The sequence below is a fragment of the Vipera ursinii genome (assembly GCF_947247035.1).
Source record: "Vipera ursinii genome assembly, chromosome: 5".
NCBI classification, from domain to species: Eukaryota; Metazoa; Chordata; class Lepidosauria; order Squamata; family Viperidae; genus Vipera; species Vipera ursinii.
This window is the reverse complement of record NC_139518.1, coordinates 16,171,142-16,191,681: the sequence shown is the minus strand read 5'-3', so window position 1 is coordinate 16,191,681 and position 20,540 is coordinate 16,171,142. Positions and strand designations below refer to the sequence as shown.

The following is a 20,540-nucleotide window of genomic DNA, read 5'->3' as shown; positions in this document are numbered from 1 at the left end:
CCTGGGGAACAATTAGGCTAGAATTTGCCACCTTCGTATTTGACAAAGGTGATAACATTTAATAGACCTGGTGGGGTTTGTTTTTTTCTTGTACAGAGCAATATTTGCAGGCCAAATAAAAAGAGGCACTTCAAGCATGATAGCCATAGAATATGTCAGGAACCTGCCTTATTGCAGAGAGATCATAATCTGTATTGAAAAAAATGTGGCTTCCCTTCCACCTCTCCATTACCACCTCGGCAGAGGACTGATAAAGAGAATTACTTTGGCCTTATCATCAAGGAGTTTTATTCCAACAATGACAGCAAAAAATAAAGATGCATTTATCTCCAGAGCAGGAAGAATAGAAGTGTCACCAGTTCTAATTCAATCAGACATCTAAAATATAGTAATTCTGCTCGTATGGAACAAAATGTTCATTCACCTCTCAGCTGCAACCCAGTGACACTTTCTGAACAGGTCATTTGAATCGTGGCCTAACTCCAGAAATTATTAAAAACAACTAAACAACAACAACAAAAAACAGATCCTCCAAACTATGGTCATGTTTAACAATGCGCAGGTGCTGAACTGCAGACTTGCAAGAAAAAGTGCATTCTAAGCATTCAAATAAATGTAACAGAACATATAACAAAACCAGAATCCCTGGTATAAATATTTATATCCTGCCTTCTTTCGAGGAATGCTAAGGTAACAATTGTTGCAAACCCTGCTGAGATTGCTTTTTACAACCTGCAGACAACTTAGACCTTATCTTAGCATCAAGTTGTATTTTTCTCTGTTTCTGCTTGTAGTAGCCAGTGTTAAGCTAAAGGAAAGCATCACAAAGTAATGTTCAACAACGTGTAATTTTTAGAACGAGGTCCAGTGTGGAAGGAACAGTTGCAGACCTGGAATGGGGCTGCCACTGAGAACTTGAGGATGTGAAGCTAGCTCTGCTGTATCACATCTAGGCCGATCTAATGATGATAATGATAACTTGTCACTTTGAATGTACACCAATTGGCATACATCAAAATGAAATTTCGTTGCATACAGCTCTCAAAGGGTCACCACCTCCGATATATACTTCTTGTTCGTGGCCCGCTCAAATTTCACATTGTCCATTTTAGTCTCTAGGGAGTGAACGATGGCAAACAGGACAGATGGAAATGGGGCTCCATGTGGATTAGCTCTCAAATTTGCTTGTATTCTGACAACCTCGCCTTCTTTCCTTTTTCTGATCCTGACTCTTCCACCCTTTCCTTAAAGAGGCCTTGCTTCTTTTCGCCCCTGGAGCACGCTGCCACCACCACCAACTCCTCCAAAAGCCTCTCTCTCTTCCTCTGGGCCTGCCGACAGCCTTATCCAGTTCCTTTGCTCCATAAGCTCCAGGTCCTCTCCTCCTCTGCCTCCTCTGGAAACAGCCCTGATTTGTAATACAATCCATCACTGGGCCAGCAATCAGACCTTGCTGCTGGTAGAACAAATTCAAACCCTGTTCACCGCCCTGAGTCCTTCGGGAGAAGGGCGGTATAAAAATTTAATAAATAAATAAATAAATAAATAAACAGTTCCAACGACTTTTAACAGTCTCACCAACAGTTCCAAAACAACTAGAAACTCACCATGCCAACAAAGATTGTCGGTCGTATGTTGTTAGTTCCACCATGTTCCACCATGTTGCCCAAACACATCAAAATTTCCTGATCATGTGGCCTATAGCCCTTACTATCCCTCCCAAAACTATTTGCCTTCAAGAGCCAATGCAGCCGCAGCCATTCCAGGCGCCGCCATCTTAGATCTAAAATCAGCATTTCTTCTCACACAAAAAGCCAATAGAAAGCCAACAGATATAAAACGAAGCAGTTACTGTTTCTCACTGTTACTCTTGTGCACCTACTACGTAGAAGCAGGCTGCTATCGTGCCTTGACATAAGCACCAATTTTTCAAGACTAGGAGCCATTGATAATCCTGTGTTCTATAAATTTGGCTTCTCTGTGACCAGAAAGGCAGAAATCATCCTGCATCCTAATTTAAAGTACAGGCTATTTTTACTGGGCAAGCTCACACAATACACTAAGCTAGTTTGCAGTTAGGCTTCTGAAGGTAACTCTGTTATTCTGTTAATTGAAAAAGGAAGGAAAATTAAACCATACCATCCAGTTTGTCTGATCCCAGATAAGAGGCTAATCAAAAGAACTGGCTGGAAGAATAAATGGAATGAAATATTTCCTTGCAACAGCATCTTTACTGCTTTGCTGTACTTTGTAACCTACTCTGCACCAGTGTCTATTTATCAACAATAAGAGGAGAGAAAAATATTCCCCCCCCCGCCACTATCTCAGGAATGCCAAAGAACTAGAAGCTTAAGCTTCAGTTCGAATGTTATGCAAACACAGCTACAGAATCTAAATGGATATTATACCTGTTTCAAACTGAGCTATATCACCTCCTATAAATAGATGTGCAAGTGATTTAAAGAAAATAGCATTTAAAACAGATCCAAGCACAATGGAAGAGAAACCAGCCATTGATTTGCCAAAGTTCCTTCTTGGAAAGCTCAGGGATTGCAGTAAGATAGCCTTCACTTACTGACCAGTTACAGAAAGTTATAGAAGTGCTGAAAAAAATAGCCTTATGGCCCATTAACATCATTTATGCTTTTCTAGGCATCCTTCAGTCACCTGATCACCATTACAGTTAGTATGTGTTATTCAATGCCTGATCTATGGGATTATTTTTCTATCTCCCCTGCAAAGCAAGCAGCTTACTCCCTTGAAATCCTTCCTTTCCAATCTCCCTGCAATATGGAGGGTAAGTAGAAGGGTCAGGCAAAGGAGATATTGCCTGCAGAAATTGCTTCTTTTTCTTCACCTCTTACTTCCCAGAAAGAAGAAATTGGGTGCACAAAAGTAAAGGTGTGAAACTGGTCTTGTAGCTTTCCCATCAAAAACCACAGTTGTGGTCCTGTGATTTCCCACTTAGTGACTGCTTTGCGTAAAGGTTCCCCCGCACATGCGTGCTAGTCGTTTCCAACTCTAGGGGCCGGTGCTCATCTCCGTTTCAAAGCCGAAGAGCCAGTGCTTGTCCGAGGACATCTCCGTGGTCATGTGGCCGGCATGACTAGACGCCAAAGACGCACAGAACGCTGTTACCTTCCCACCGTAGTGGTCCCTATTTTCCTACTTGCATTTTTACGTGCTTTCAAACTGCTAGGTTGGCAGAAGCTGGGACGAGTAACAGGCGCTCAGTCTATTACGCGGTGCTCGGGATTCGACCTGCCAACCTTCTGATCGACAAGCTCAGCATCCTAACCCACTGAGCCACCGCTTTGCTTAGCTGGTCCCAATTAAGCTCCTTAAGTGAGGACTCCCAGTATTATTTGCAGTAAAGTTTCCTTCAGTCTAATCAAACTCTTGGTGAATATGGAGGAAAAAATAGTTCAACATTATCTTAAAGGACATTTTTTTCAACTTCCCAACAGTTCTGATCTCTTTGGGGGTTCCTCATCCATATTTATTTTATTTTATTAAATTTATATACCGCCCTATTCCCGGAGGACTCAGGGCAGTGTACGGGGAAGATTAAAACAAACATACAAAAATTAAAATCAGATTAAAACAATTAATTAAATAAAGTCCCCGAAATTTAAAACTAAAGCCTAATAATAATTAAAACCCATCAGCCTGGGCCAGACAGCTCAAAGAGCCAAGTTTTCAGGTCCCTGCGGAATGAGCGAAGGTCGGGGGCAGTCCTAAGTTCCATGGGGAGCTGGTTCCATAGGGCCGGCGCACCCACAGAGAACGCTCTTCCCCTGGGAATAACCTGCTGGCATTCCCTTACCGGCGGTATCCTGAGAAGGCCCTCCCTGTGGGAGCGCACGGGACGAAGGGAGCTTGATGCCGGCAGCAGGTGTTCCCTCAGATAACCCGGACCCAAGCCATTTAGGGCTTTATAGGTCATCACCAGCACCTGGAATCTCACCCGGAGGGCAACCGAAAGCCAATGCAGCTCGCAGAGTAGAGGTGTTACATGGGAGTATCGGGAAGCCCCATCACAACTCGCGCGGCCACATTCTGCACCACTTGAAGCCTCTGAGTGGTCCTCAAGGGCAGCCCCATGTAGAGAGCTAACCAGTTCTCGCTCAACTCTATGTAGCTTTCAAAATTAACCGTGGGTATGTGGGTATTGTCACCTACTGATACACTGGTCACATTTAAGATTTATCCAACCACAGAAAATAAAACGAAGATTGTTAAAATACAAACAAAACTGTAACTGTATTACCCAGAGCTGATCATCCATTCCTGGTGGATTCTTTTTAATGAAAGCACCATAATAAGTAGCGATATTTCGGTGATGAGAGTATTTCTTTAGCATGTTAATTTCTTGTTTAATTTCTTCTTCTTCATCCTGGAGAAAAAGAAAAAGAAAATAGGGTCATCAATTCAACAACAGGCTTATCACCAGAGATTATTTCTCTTCATCAGTTGATGCAGACAGACAAAAACAATTCATTTGCTTTTATTTCCACCACCCTGCTTCCTCTTTTATCTGTTTATTATAGAATAAATTTAGCTCCAGTTGTAAATATTTTCCATTTTCTTTACATTAGGCTGCTTGCTATTTTGGCTTCATGTGACAATGAAGTTAATTGGATTACAATAGAGAGAAACAATCAGAGACTTTACAATCACAAGCACCCTTAAAAGACTTGGATGCAGCCTCTTGAGATCTCCAGAAACAGTTACGAAACAGTAATTCTGGTTATTGTTGGGGGAGAAAACTTATTAAATATATAATTAGAGATTGATCTCTTTAACTATATTTAACTTTAAACAATTTAAAGTCAAGTAAAATTATAATTTATTTGGTTTTTGTCTTCCTTTTAAGCGTGGCCACCATTTGGGCATTGGAAAAAGTTGGTTTAGGGGACCCTTTGAGAAATGAAAAAGACAATTTCCAAAACGAACAATATGTGACATGTGCAAACTGTCTTACAGTAATCTATTTCAAACTAACTTTTACAAACCAAATTTGTACATCTACTGTGGTTTGCACTAAAGGCCTACGGTTTTGCTTCCTATAAAAACTATAATGGAGTTTTCTATTCAATTCCAACTGGAGTTTAAATGGGATCCTGGAATTTATGAGCCAAAAAACAGGAAATCCTGTTTCGCACATATGCAGAACCAAAATGTGGAGGACTGAAGATCAACTAATGGCAGAGGGAAATGAAAGAAAGGAATAAGGCTAGAGGGGCTTAGAGTTGATTGGTGGAATGTGAATAAAGAAAATAGGTAACAAACATACACATTTTGCGCACTTTTACATCTTTAAGAAGGCCAGATGATTTGTATGCATATCATCTTTAGAAGATTTGAAACCCTTCATTTCTTCCACAGCAATCAAATGATGTATTTCCACAATGAAAATAAGGCGTAGCTGCTTCCAAGAATAACTACTTCAGATTCTAGGGAGATTCTGACATTGTATTAGTGCAGAGGTCCCCAACTTTTTGGGCACCAGGGAGTGGTTCTGTGGAGAAAGATTTTTCCACAGACCAGAGAGTGCGTGGTTTTGTGTGCTGCCTGCATCCCATGGGTGGGGCTTTGCTTGTTTGTATAGACCAGTTGCTGACATGCCGTGGCCCACTAGTGGTCCACGGACCCGTGTTTGGGGACCCCTGTATTAGTGTTTTTGTATTAACAGTACTTTATTTTAGAAAACATACATTTTTATTTTCCAGACTGTAGACTTCTATAGTTTATTAATACACCTTATGTTATACTTTTAATAGAGACTCTGCTATGTTGGCATTTTACCTCCTCCATTTGGTTTACTTTTGTGTTGTATACTTTATGAAATTTGCTCGTTGTTGACTGAATATGTTACTCCACTTTCATGCAAAAATCAGCATGCGGCATATGTGTACATACTTATGTATACATTCAAACACACATCTCACATATGGAGTTCTATCCACTGAATTCCCTAGTCCTTGCATCGCAAAATCACATATATTTTTTCACTCAAACAATATATACACATATGCATGCATGACTCCGTAGACAAGTTCCTGCAGTTTCTTGGCAAGATTTTCAACAGGGCTTTGCCATTGCCATTGCCTGTTTCCTAGGGCTAAGAGAGAGTGACTGGCCCAAGATCATCCAGCTGGCTTCATGTTTAAGGCAGGATTAGAACTCACGGTTTCCTGGTTTCTCTCCTTACTCCTTTAACTACTACATCAAACTGGCTCTCATTTTAAAAATGTACACAGAATTTTTTTTTAGAAAAAAAGTATCAACTGGATATCTCATCATATGAAAAAGAAGATTGATTGTTTGCTTAAAGATAAAGATAGGTATAAGTAAGCTTTTGGATGGGCCACACATAATGGAGGGGAGGGGCAGAGTTAAAAGCTCACATAATAGATATAAGATAGTATGGGGATACACAAAATCATTTGTGAGGTTTTCTTTGTTATTTAAATATGCCAGTTTTAGAGATTACACTATAGTGCTCATACATCGTCCACTCCCAAATAGCAATAATTTGCTAACAATTTTCAGCTATCAATGTCAGAGGAAATTCTAAGACTCTGGGACCAAAAGGCTCCAGGATTAAAGATCTCTTATCTGTTTTTTAAAAAAAACCACAGGTAGGGGTAAAACTGTTGTCATTTTTTATACAGACCTCCCTGGAGAATTGCAAATGTTTGTGTGAGAGGTGGAAGGATGGAAGGAGAGGTATGTTTTTGTATGAATGAACAGGGTGGGAGCTTAAGTACCAGTGAATGGATGAGGGGGGGAAAGCCAAGTGTTAGAAGAATGAAGGAAAGCAGGAAGAAATTGTTGCGATTCATGAAAGAGCACAAGGAGCTCATTTGATTTGTCTTTTTAAAGTGAATTCTTTCTGAAGATATTCTCACACTGTATTTCTAGGCAAGTCATGTGGCCATAAATCGTAAAGATAGCATGTGGTTTAGTGAATTAAAACTCTTATTAGGCAATTCCTAGAGTGCTTACATTTCCAGAAAAAACATTAAGTCATTTTATACTTTTCCTTCTGGGTTTCTGTAGGAAGCAAATTGTTTAGTTTTCCCATAAAAAGACTAGCAAGCTGAATACCTAGAAAAACTCTGTTCCTTTTATCGACTGGGCGTCCCAGTAATTTTTTTAATGCTTAAATTAGGATCTAAGTAAATGGTCCTTTCTGCAGAATATAGTTTGCAACCAAACAGGATACGTATAGTGTCTTCAACAGCTGGTGCACCACAGATATCCAGAAGAAACCGCCTTACTTCTTGCAGAGAATTAGCAATGTTTATATCAACATTCATTTCAAAGAGGACAGACTACCTCTTTGAAAGGAGGGACACCAAACCAACATGCAAACTAGAGATACTAGATACTAGAGAAAGAAAAGTCTAGAAAATGCTCTCGATCACAGTATGTCTATGGAGCTTCTCAATCATCCAGGTCATGGTTGTCCTAAAGGTGCTTTTCCAAAAGGCAGATGGACTTTCTTCGTCTTCTCCTTGAAAATGCTTTGCTTCTCAGCCATGAAGCTTCTTATGAGAAGTAAAACATTTTCAAGGAAAAAAAAACCCAAGGAAGTCCAGTTACCTTTTGAAAAAGCACCTTGGGGACTTGACAGTAACAGAAAAGAACAGAAAAGTTCTTTGTCGCTTTTTTCTTCTGGAATTTATTTTTGGGTGGGACGGAGTCTTCCAAGCCTAGTCTACACCAGTGGCATTTCCTAATAGTACCCTATCCAAATACTATCCAGCTTCCAAGCCCAGACAAGAAGAGCAGGTACTACTGAAAAATGCTAGCAAATTCAAAAGTCTCTCAGTAGTCCTCCACTTATGGCTACAATTAGGCCTGGAATCTCGGTCACAGAGCCAAATCATCATTAAGCTAGAAGCCATGTGACTGGCTCAGTTCTCCCAATGGCAGTCATTAAGCAACCAGGCAAAAGAGAAAACTATAAATTGCATTCACATGATTGCAGAGCACTTGGCAACTGGTCATAAATGTGAAACGGTTGCCAACTGCCTGAAATACCATCATGTGACAGAGAGCTGTAAGTGTTTCATGGCGCTTAGATCAGGGGTAGCACAGCTGGCTCAGGAATTCTGGGAGTTGAAATCCACGAGTCATAAAAGAGCCAAGGTTGCCTACCCCTGGCTTAGACTTATATATACTGCTTTACAGTGCTTTACAGCCCACTCTAAGTGGTTTACAGAGTCATCATGTTGCCCCCAACAATCTGGGTCCTCATTTATGAGTTAGGGTTATAAGGCACCCATTTCAAGTCCTTGTTACTGCAAACAGTTGTTAAATGACCAGTTGTAAGTTGAGAACTACTTGTAAGGCAACTGCATACAAATATTCAAAGAATATTCAAATATTGCAAAGAAATGCAATAAAACCAATTGCCATATACTTATTGTAAATATAATAAATGGAAAAAAAAACTCAGACTGCTTTGTGTAAAACTTTACACCCATGACAGAAATTAAAAATTATTACTGAATTATTATTTTATCCACATTACATTGTTTTACAAAAGCAGCAACAATGAGCACATATATGTGCCTTGTAAAATGAAAGCTAGGAATTTATTAGTTATGAAGGACAGGCAATGCTACAGTGATGTAAACAGAGGAGGCAACCAACACAAAAGTCTAGATCAATTGCAGCCAGTTGCAGGATTGGCAGGACCACTGTACTCTTTACTCAGGTGTAAAAACATGCTGACTGAGCTGGCTGTTGGATAAAACTGAATCTCAAAATCTAGCAAAAGTAAAGGAAATACCACATGGAATGCTGAAACTTAAACTCCAGAGGAAAAGAGAATATGTGTAGGTAAGGAAAGCATTAGAAAATTTTCTTTGTTGATAAAAATGGAGCTTGGGTTAAGGCCTGAGTCAGCAACTGGCATCTACTACTACCGAGTAATGGAAATGTCTATAATAAAAATATCTCACTGTTTCATTGTTAAATATATTTACAGTTAGTGGCCTAAATCAAACATGTTCTCTGAATACCAGTGTTCACACTTGTGTTCTTGTGATATTTCAAGAGTGCTAAAATTAATGCCAGGTAAAGGTAAAGGTAAAGGTTCCCCCGCACATGCGTGCTAGTCGTTTCCGACTCTAGGGGCCGGTGCTCATCTCCGTTTGAAAGCCGAATAGCCAGCGCTTGTCCAAGGACGTCTCCGTGGTCATGTGGCCGGCATGACTAGACGCCAAAGGCGCATGGAACGCTTCCCACCGTAGTGGTCCCTATTTTTCTACTTGCATTTTTATGTGCTTTCGAAATGATAGGTTGGCAGAAGCTGGGACGAGTAACAGGTGCTCACTCTGTTACATGGCACTCGGGATTCGACCCGCCAAACTGCCGACCTTCTGATCGACAAGCTCAGCGTCCCAACCCAGTTAATGGCCTAAATCAAACATGTTCTCTGAATACCAGTGTTCACACTTGTGTTCTTGTGATATTTCAAGAGTGCTAAAATTAATGCCAGGTACATAAGTTCTATTTTGTTTTTCTATTAGTTATCATTCAAACTGCATAAAACAGAGTATTTTATAGTGTTCCAAAAGAGAAGATAATTTCAGAGAACTTTTCATGAATAGAGTGTGATCTTCTGCATTTATTTTGTGCTTAGGTGTCCAAAGGATAGGTGTGCATTTCTCATTTTTCAATGTAGAGTCACCTCTCCAGAAGTTTGTAGATTCATGTGTTAATTATACCCCAAGGTAAGTGGTTCATGTTGTGCTTCTTCAGTGGTGACACAACTATTGTTACTGAAGAGAACTGTTCCTTTAAGGAATCTTTGGAGATATTTACTTCTCTAAGACAAATACGGAATAATTATCCATCCAATTTCTTTGTTCACAAGCAGGGTGTGGAATTTTGAAGGACTATTTGTGATTAGCTATATGAAATTTTATGAAATTTAGTTTTCTTGAGAAATTTCAGCTATGTTTACAGTACTTTTGTTTGCATCCAATGCCACAAAGAGTTGCCAAAATAGTGTATGGAGACCCAATCTTCACCATTTTTCCAGAGAATAAAGCAAATAAATGATCAAATAGTAATTACTGTTATAACTTGTGCAAGTCTCTCCTTGCTCCTCAAAGCACATAAGCAATACATACTGTACACTGAACAGCAAGAAAAAATATTTTTAAAAACAATCCCTAAATCACATAGCTGTCCTTTGTTAATGAGATTTTTCCCCCTGAAGACACTAAATGTCTTAATACTGGCCTTTATATGAAATGAACTGGCACTTTAAAAAAATACTGTGATTATTGACAATTCTCCATGTGTATTGTTGCAGTTCGAGCCAATGGAAACCAAACAACATTTGAATAATTTCTGGATGTTTTCAAATTCTTGAGTAAATTGCCTTGCACTTTAATCATACACATTCATAATTTAGAAAGTGAAATAGGAATACATTACCCCAGTGACATCCATGACTTTAATAGCTGCAAGTTGCCCTGTTTTAACATGACGGCCCTAGAACAAATCAAACAAATAAGTCAGTTAGATTTCACAGTTGCACATTAGGGCCAATTATTTATCAACAAAGCTTCAAAGTCATCAATTCTCATAAATTGGACAGGCCTTATCTCCAAATATAATTTATTCCTGCTTGACTGCTTCATCCCTTAAGGTAAGTAGTACAAAGTTAGAAGTCAAAAGCATCACTTCATTAGCTTGATTATTTATGAAGACATTTATATTTAACAGATTTCAGAGGCATGCAAACATTTTGGCTCTAGGACACATTTCAGATATTGAGAATGTGTAACAATCCTGATCATAAAATGACTGCCGTAGGAAACTCACTCAGCAAAGGACATGGTCATATTGTATAACACAACTCTTATCAATCTTATATCCTTAAGTATCTCTATGCAGGGAGTGAAAACAAACACAAAGGAGCATTCATAATATCTAATTATCCAAAAAGGGTCACTGAGTCAAAGCAGTGAACACATGAAATATGCAATTACATCCCATTCCAATTAGCCAATCTGTGCAGATAGCCAAATGTTAGTTATTCACTCTGATGGAAGTAGTTTTAGCATCTACATTTTTCCTGCTTAAGCGATCAGGAAGACTAATGTGGGTGGTTTTGTCATTAATTTACTGGTCTATTGGCAGTGCATCAAAGCTCTCATATGACAATATGACAACCGTAACAGACTCCACAATGGCAATAGCAGCAGTTTCTGGGTTTTGCCTTCCTGGAGATCATAAGGTAAGTCACAACCCAGTCCATAAGTGAACACTGAAGGTCACCAGAGAAGAAAATTATGAAGACAGTTTTATATGTCGTGTGCTAGAGTACATAAGACAGGTGGTAGGAATGGAATAAGGGCAAAAAGCATGCTCAAGAACGTCTAACCTCCCTATACCTAGGACAGGAATCAACACTTTCACACACATACATACTGGATACCATATTCAATATTTGAGGAGCTGCCACAAAGGAGAGGGGGCTCAAGCTATTCTCCAAAGCACCTGAAGCCAGGGCAAGAAGCAACAGATAGAAACTAATCAAAACAGAGATCAAAACTAGAGCTAAGGAGCAATTTCCCGACAGTTAGAATGATCAGTGGAACGACCTCCCTCCAGAAGTTGTGGGTGCTACAACACTGGAGTTTTTAAAGAAGAGATTAGACAACCATTTTCATTTCCAGCCACAATATCCAAATTTGCCTAAGTAGATGGTAATACCTAGTGTGTCTCAAATTGTAAATTTACTCATGTGGAAATTTCAAAGCTGTCATTTTTCGACTTGAATATTATTAAGGAGCAGTGGTGGGATTCAAATACGGTATGTGAACCACCAGTTCTCTGTGTGGATGCCACTTCCGGAAGTCCATTCTGGGCTTGGGCAACAAAAAATTAGCTACCGTTTCTGCCAAACTGGTGAGAACTGGCTGAATCCCACCACTGTTTAGGAGGAACATTATTTCTGTAATTATCCTTAAAGTACATTCACAAAACTAGGAAGCTCGAGAATGTCAAGGTTTTACCAAAGTATGAATCCAATGTTCATGAATAAAGACAAGAGAAAAGGTATATTGGGTCTGCAGTGTTGATTCATAGCAATTCCCCCATCATCCCCAGCCAATATGGGGATGATGACAAATGTAGTTTGATACCTAGAGATCCAAAATAAAAAAAATTGCTAATTTGGAAATAAGCCATCTTAAACTGAAGGAAATTAGTGTACTATTAATACTGCCAAGACTAATTGACGCAAGTTTCCAACATCTGATACATCAAGTCGTAATACAATCAAGGGCCATTTGCTTGAGATGGGTAGCTATAGAAATTGAACAAACAAATCTGAAGCTTTTATTTTCTACTATTACTCAGAGAGTGCCGAAATCTAAACCTGAAATGTCACATAAAATCCAGGTATTCTGTTCCTAAACTATTGTTGCTTCTTCTAACAAGATGATTAGCTGTGTAGAAGTAAATCTATGTCTAAAGAATAAGAAGGACTTTATTGGATGAGATAAACAAGGAGCATCTGCCAAGCAGCCTATTTCCATCAGAGGTCAGAGATGCTTCCGGAAATCCTATAAGCAAAGCTTAAAGGCAATAGTACTGCTCTAACTGACCTCTATTTATCAGACCCATCTTTCATGACCCTAGTCTGTATTAATAAAATGGCACATAAGCTATTACTGTCATAAGTAAAGAAAAATCCTGAACTACCATTAAAATTCCATCCCAAATTTTCCACCAAGGAAAGCCAAATTCTCATAATACCAAAGACACCATGAATTTGGAAAGCTGGTCACAGAATTACGTCTCTCAATTACACACAGTTTACTATTGCAGCTGTAATATATTCTACAAAGAGCCAGTTCGGTGTGGCTGTTAATGTCCCAGGCTACAAACCATGAGACTTAGTCCTGCTTTAAGCACAAAACCAACTGGATGACTTAGGGCCAATCACTCTGTCTCAGCTCTAGGAGGGAGGCAACGGCAAGCACTTTCATAGCATGTAAACACTTCAGCTTTAAAGGCATTTAGAGCTTAAGAATCTACATTTCCATTATACAAAGGATATCCTTCATGGTGGTGATTCAGTATGTAAGGGAAGAAATAATGGACATATTTAGATTTAGATTTAGATTTATTTGATTTTTATACCGCCCTTCTCCCGAAGGACTCAGGGCGGTGTACAGGGCAATAAATATCAAAAATACAAGATACAAAAGTTAAAAAACATTAAATAATTGTGCCCAATGCAGTACATTAGTTAAAATCAATGTTAAAACCCCAAACCCATCAGACCAGGCCGGCTTGTTCAAATAAATAAGTTTTTAGATCACGTCGGAAGGAGCGAAGGTCGGGAGCCATCCGGAGCTCAACCGGTAAGCGGTTCCAAAGGTCTGGCGTGCCCACAGAGAACGCCCTCCCCCTGGGGGGTCACCAGTTGACATTCTCTGACCGGTAGCACCCTGAGGAGGCCCTCTCTGTGGGAGCGCACTGGACGGAGGGAAGTTGACGCCGGCAGCAGGTGCTCCCGTAGGTAATCCGGACCCATGCCATGTAGGGCTTTATAGGTCATCACCAGCACCTTGAATCTCACCCAGAGGGCAACTGGAAGCCAATGCAGCTCACGGAGCAGAGGTGTAACATGGGAGTATCGGGAGACCCCAACACAACTCGCGCGGCTGCATTCTGCACCAGCTGAAGCCTCCGAGTGGTCCTCAAGGGTAGCCCCATGTAGAGAGCATTGCAGTAGTCTAAAACGAGAGGTCACGAGCGCATGAGTGACTGTACGCAAGGCATCCCGGTCCAGATAGGGCCGCAACTGGCGCACTAGGTGAACCTGGGCGAAGGCCCCCTTAGTCACAGCTCCTATATGATCTTCTAAGGAGAGCTGTGAATCTAGGAGGACACCCAAGTTGCGAGCCCTATCTACGGAGGGGTAATAACTCACCCCGCATAGTAAAAGGTGGAATAATCTGAATTTCCCAAGATGCCGGCACGCACAGCCACTCAGTCTTGTCAGGGTTGAGCCGAAGTCTGTTCCTCCCCATCCAGACCTGGACCGCCTCCAGGCAACGGGACATCACGTCGAGGGCATCACTGGGGTGGTTTGGGGTCGAAATGAAAAGCTGGGTATCATCAGCATACTGATGATACCCAACTCCAAAACCATGAATGATCTCGCCCAGAGGTTTCGTATAGATGTTGAACAGGAGAGGCGAGAGGAGCGACCCCTGAGGGACTCCACAAACAAGAGGCCTCAAGGTCGACCTCTGCCCCCCTGCCAACACCGACTGCGAACATCCCAGAAGGTAGGAGGAGAACCACTGAAAAACAGTGTCTCCCACTCCCAACCCCCTGAGACACCGCAGCAAGATACCTAAAAGACCTAGAAAAAAAAACAGATGATTAAAGCATCTTGCTTTCAAATTTCTATCATCTCTAAACATATTTTAAAAATTGTGTTTAGGGCATCAACTCCTCAGAAATAAGCATTACTAGCATTTTGTAATATACATAAATCAAGTATGACTACAGACTGCGCCAGGAACAACATTCTTAATATAGAAAAATAGAGACTGCCACTGAATAAACAGTTCTTAGCTGAAGAATTTATTTGTTGTGCTACTTTCTCAGCTGATATAAATTCAGTTGAGGTAAATACTATTGATCCAAACAAAGATATACTTCAGTTTTCCAATAATAAACCTGGTGGTTCATAACAATAATGATTCATTTTTTGTTTTATGACCATTTCCAAGGCTTGGGAAATTCAGACACTAAGTTAAATGGGAGAAACGTAGGATGAGGCAAAGGCATTAGTGACATGATTACAGGAGGTGAGGGTGTAGAGGGCAGAAGCAATGACCATTAGGAAAAAAAAACCCTTTCAAAACAATGATCAGATAAAAGTGGATTAAGGAGTTCATGGCAGGAATGTAACCTGAGTAAAAGTCTTGTCCAATTTTAACCTAGTTTTCATGAAAACAAAGGATGAGAGGGAGATGCACATTCAGACTTACAAGATAAACTTTTGCTTTATAATAAAGTACATGGGGCTGCCCTTGAAGAGCACCCGGAGGCTTCAACTGGTGCAGAATGCGGCCGCGCGGGTGCTCAGTACTCCCATGTTACACCACTCCTGCGTGAGCTGCATTGGCTTCCGGTTGCCCTACGGGTGCGATTCAAGGTGATGGTTATAACCTTTAAAGACCTACATGGCTTAGGCCCGGGGTACTTGCGAGACCACTTGCTGCCATTGTCAACCTCCCATCGCCCGGTTTGCTCCCACAGAGTCAGCCTCCTCAGTGTGCCGTCGGCCAGGCAATGCCGGCTGGCGACCCCCAGGGGGAGAGCCTTCTCTGTGGGCGCGCCGACACTCTGGAATGAATTGCCCCCGGAGCTGCAGACGGCCCCTGACCTTCGGTCCTTCCGCCGTAACCTGAAGATGTGGTTGTTCCAACAAGCGGGCCTGGACTGACTATGGTTTTAATTAGCTTTTTACTGGTTTTTAAATTGTCATATAATTATTGTATACGTTGTTTAATTCTTTTTTAAATTTTCTATTTTATGTTTTTAATTTTTATTGTTGTGCACCGCCCTGAGTCCTTAGGGAGAAGGGCGGCATAGAAAGAAAGAAAGAAAGAAAGAAAGAAAGAAAGAAAGAAAGAAAGAAAGAAAGAAAGAAAGAAAGAAAGAAAGAAAGAAAGAAAGAAAGAAAGAAAGAAAGAAGGAAGGAAGGAAGGAAGGAAGGAAGGAAGGAAGGAAGGAAGGAAGGAAGAAAGAAAGAAAGAAAGGTAAAGGTTCCCCCGCACATGCGTGCTAGTCGTTTCCAACTCTAGGGGCCGGTGCTCATCTCCGTTTCAAAGCCGAAGAGCCAGCGCTTGTCCAAGGACGTCTCCGTGGTCATGTGGCCGGCATGACTAGACACCAAAAGTGCACAGAATGCTGTTACCTTCCCACCGTAGTGGTCCCTATTTTTCTACTTGCATTTTTACATGCTTTCGAACTGCTAGGTTAGCAGAAGCTGGGACGAGTAACAGGCGCTCACTCGGTTACGCGGCACTCGGGATTCGACCCACCAAACTGCCGACCTTCTGATCGACAGGCTCAGCGTCCTAACCCACTGAGCCACTGCGTCCCTTAATAAAGTAGTACTGCCGTACAAAACATTGGCTTCCTACTCTTATGAACCTTGTAAATATGGGAGGAGGAGAAGGAGGAGGAGGAGGAGGAACTTTCCACCAATAGGAAACTCTTTGCCCCACAGTTCCAAAGAAAGCCCCAATGTCCCCTGGCAACACAGGGAGTGATATCAATCTGCAACCAGCAGAGGTCCCCAACCTTTTGGGCACCAGGGACTGGTTCTGTGGAGAGAGGTTTTTCCATGGACCGAAGGGGGTGTGGTTTTGTGTGCTGCCTGCATGCCTCGGATGGGGCTTTGCTTGTTTGTGCGGACTGGTTGCTGGCATGCCGTGGCCCAGTACTGGTCCACGGACCGGGGGTTGGGGACCCGTTTTATACCATGTCACAGCTGTGTGTCTGTCAAGCCACATCCAGCTGGGCAAGATGAAAGAATCAAGAAATAAACAGACTTCTGCTCCCAAACTATGGTTTTTTCAAAAAGGCTATTGAATACCGTAAGAAAATTTTCCCCACCATTGTAGTGTTTTTCAACCTTGGCAACTTTAATGCAGACTGGAGAATTCTGGGAGTTGAAGTCCACACAATGTAAAGCTGCCAAGTTTGAAAAACAGTGATTTATAATGGGTTCATTAAGGTAGAGTCCCTTTTACTGATCTGAAATGCTTCTTCCCAGATTTCTACCCACCTGAGCTGAGTTGCCATTTATAAGATAAGCTAGCCATGAATTTGTCTTCTATCTCATGAAGATTTATTTCATTATTTTTCCAGCCTTGCCACAACCTTCACAGGATCATAGAGCTCTAGTCAAAACATGCACATATACTCCTATTAGCCTGATCCCAAAAATATACAGTATATATCATGTTCAGTAGTTATCTAAGAAAACTGGCTCAGAAACATCAAAATTGTAGTCGAACACATTCAGAGCACTCCAAATGCAAAAGCCTGTTATACAGCATCAGATTAAAATTCATCCGTACCCTCATCACCAATGAATTAGCCACAATTGCTGGCAAACCAAATGTCTCACTTCACTGTGCAATTACAGAAATGCCAGCAAATGTATCTTCACTGTCATACTGCATTAAATTGGAGCCGTATTTTACATAGATTCAAACAAAAGCCATTCTCAGCTTTTAAAACAAAAATCATTGCATCCATGTACCCTTCAGCCTCTGGAGGGCCATAAATCACTAATTTCTGAACTTAAGCAAGTGAGCTAGCCAAGAATAATTAAAGCTTGGATGCCTTTTTAAAAAAAATCTACCCTAAAACTTTCTTCTAAACAACTTTCCATATTTTTCTGGCAATAGAAGGCTTATGCCCCTTTTAATCTCCTCTTCTGCAAATTTCAGATGCTGGATGGACTCCAGCTGATGACTCTCACTAGCCTTCTTGCTTTTAGTTTTCCAAAGACACTAGAAATTAATTACTAGCTGGAGCTTTTAAAGCACATGCAGCCCCGTGCAGCTAATAATGCAGCCCACAAGATGGTAAACTTTTAACATTATCATGTGCATTTAAATATGTTAATTGTATTATACATTTTATTTGGAGCCCAAAACAACTCCTCTTCATGAGTGCATCCCAGGCAAGCCAAAAAATTGGGCATACCTGATTTAAAGACAAAACCAATTAAATAATATCTACTCTGGAAACTTTATGATGGTGGAAAAAAATAGCCATCTGGCCTGCATCCTTTCATCATGATCAGAGTTATCTTTTCTTTTTGGGGTGGGGTGGTTAAAATAAAACAAGCAAAGGCATGAAATCACTACATCTTCTTGTTTCTCCTGCCTGGCTATTATAATACGTAGATGTTTAAATATGCTCAAACATTTTGGTATTGCCAGCCTCTCCTACCTTCACAATGCTCTTCCTTTTCCAGCATGAGTGGAGGAGAATAATTTCATTAATGCACACACAAACAAACACACACTGTCCTCTCACGCATCACAAGTTAGTTATGGACAATGTGGACATTTCTGCCTGGAAGAGGAACAAATGCCAGGAGAACGCTGCACGACCTTGTATAAATGATCCACGTTTTGTCCTGCAGATATTTGAAATATAGTCCCTATGTTGTTCTTTTCCCACCTTAAAAAATAGCAGATTGATTGGTTTTGACAAGCAAAGCAATAGCATTTTGACAGTGTCCCTTAGGACTGCTTAACAACAGTGACAAATTAGACAATCGTTGATTTTATTCATATTTCCAAAGTCTGCTTATTATTTTTTTTTTAAAAAAATCATTTTACATCAACCAGAACCACCTATTCAGCCGTGGTGGTGCAGTGGTTAGAATGCAGTACTGTAGGCTAACTCAGGGTTTTTCAGCCAGTGGTACGGATACCACCTGTGGTACATTGGTACCTGGCAGGTGGTACGCGACCATCCCAGAAAAGTGGTAGCGGGGGAGGGGAATGAGTTGAACCGGTGGCAGCACCGCACAAGCCTAAGTGAGATGGCTGGAGCTGCAGGGCTGTCAGGGCTCAGTAGAAGCACCAGGGTCAGCGCTTCTTCGGGGCTGTCAGGGCTCAGTGGAAGCACCAGGATCAGCGCCAGGCTCCAGCTGGAGCTCAACGCTGATCCCAGCACATCTGCTGAGCCCAGAAGAAGCGCCAATCAGCTGGAATGTTGCAGCAAATGCAGGGTCTTGTGATTTACATTCACGTTTGGCAACTGATTCATATTTATGACGGTCACAGTGTCCCAGGGTCATGTGAAGTGACCCAAACCTGCTGCAACCACCCAGCAAACGGGGAATAAAAACCAAACACACCCCCACCCCACCCCTGCTGCCAATCCTCAACAGAAATGCTCATAACAATGAAAACCTCGGACAGGAGGAAGAGCGCCGCCGGGCAGGCAGGCAGGTGTCTTGCTCGGCTGTGGCTTGGGGGGCACTTTTTTCAGTGCCATTGTATCTTCAAGCAGTCACTAAGCGAACTGTTGTAAGTCGAGGACTATCTGTACTTCATCGCTTTTTTCCTTTTTGGGGGGGGGGGTCGTCATCAAGTTTTTGACACCTTGCTAGGTGACTGGTGGTACTCGGATGTTGCCATATTCTAAAAGTGGTACAATGGGTGAAAAGGTTGAAAAACCCTGGGCTAACTCACTGCTCACACCAGCAGTTCGATCCTGACAGGCTCAAGGTTGACTCAGCCTTCCATCCTTTGAGGTTGGTAAAATGAGGACCCAGATTGTTGGAGGAAATATGCTGACTCTGTAAACCACTTAGAGAGGGCTGTAAAGCAATATGAAGTAGTATATAAGTCTAAGTGTTATTGCTATTGCTACTCTAAATCCCCATTAGCATGTCATTTTGAAAATGGGATCACTAATAATGTCACGTAGCTATGGCATGGTGAACTGTATGCACTCACATTTGGTGTGAAGTTGAACAGCCCAAAGATTTAAGCCTATGTGTCTCCTTCTGAAGAGGCCAGCTTTCAATTCAGTCACCTTAGGCAACAACTGGCTAACTCCATCCTTTCCTTCTGAGAGTTTTTTGGGAAAAGATAATGGGGCTTCAATGACTTTGGGTCCTAATAACTTTCTAGATCCTTTTCAACTGGATTTCAGGCCTAGGCATGGGACAGAAATGATACTGATCTTTCCAATGCATGTCAGGACCTGGAAGTACACTCTTCTTGGTCCTACTACTTCACTACGTTCAACTTGTATACTTCTGGACCACCAATGAAAGCTGGGACTTGAGGATCTGTGTGATAGTGGTTCTATTTTTAGTTAGAGGGTGGCATGTTGACTAGAGGCTTATCTGGATCAGAGACCCTGGTAACAATGAATCATGCCCTCCTCACCTTGTAGCTAAATTACTGCAAAGCACTCTATGTGAGGTTGTCTTTGAGAGCTGATCTGGAAACTTCAGCTGCCATAAAACTATGTGTTACCAATGCTATGGTCATTGCATTGATTGCTAATTTGCTTACAGGATCAATTCCAAAATTGGTTACAGTATTATCTTTTAATATATGATATCTCAGGTTGTATAGGATCATCACCCCTGACAAAACTTGGCCTATCTAATGTTTTTTTTTTTTTTTTGCAGGGAGGATTTGATGAGGATCCACCATGACTTGAAGTGGAGCCCAATGTGCATTCAATGGTGTCACACACAGACATTTGAGAATATGTCTGAACCTCCTCATCTTCTGGGAAATAAAGAACTGACTATTCTGTCAGATGCCTGAACGCTAATGGTGGGTTTAGTAGTTACTTAAGTAATTAGTGCAGGGGTAGGCAACCTCAGCTCTTTTATGACTCATGGACTTCAACTCCCAGAATTCCTGAGTCAGCATAGCTGGCTCAGGAATTCTGGGAGTTGAAGTCCATAAGTCATAAAA

The 20,540-nt window shown here is 41.3% G+C and overlaps 1 protein-coding gene across 2 annotated transcripts in view; it reads right to left on the bottom strand.

Annotated features, from left to right (window-relative positions):
* TNIK (TRAF2 and NCK interacting kinase) overlaps positions 1-10,606 on the bottom strand; it is a 150,712-nt gene extending 140,106 nt beyond the window's left edge. For both annotated transcript variants that reach the window (XM_083364459.1, XM_083364460.1), the window contains exons 1-2: positions 10,465-10,606; positions 4,271-4,396 (exon numbers count right to left, since the gene is read on the bottom strand). In XM_083364459.1, the coding sequence (XP_083220585.1) occupies positions 4,271-4,396; positions 10,465-10,479 (141 nt within the window). In that variant the 5' untranslated portion in view covers positions 10,480-10,606. The remainder of the gene's footprint in view (positions 1-4,270; positions 4,397-10,464) is intronic.
* Between the last annotated feature and the right edge of the window lie 9,934 nt (positions 10,607-20,540).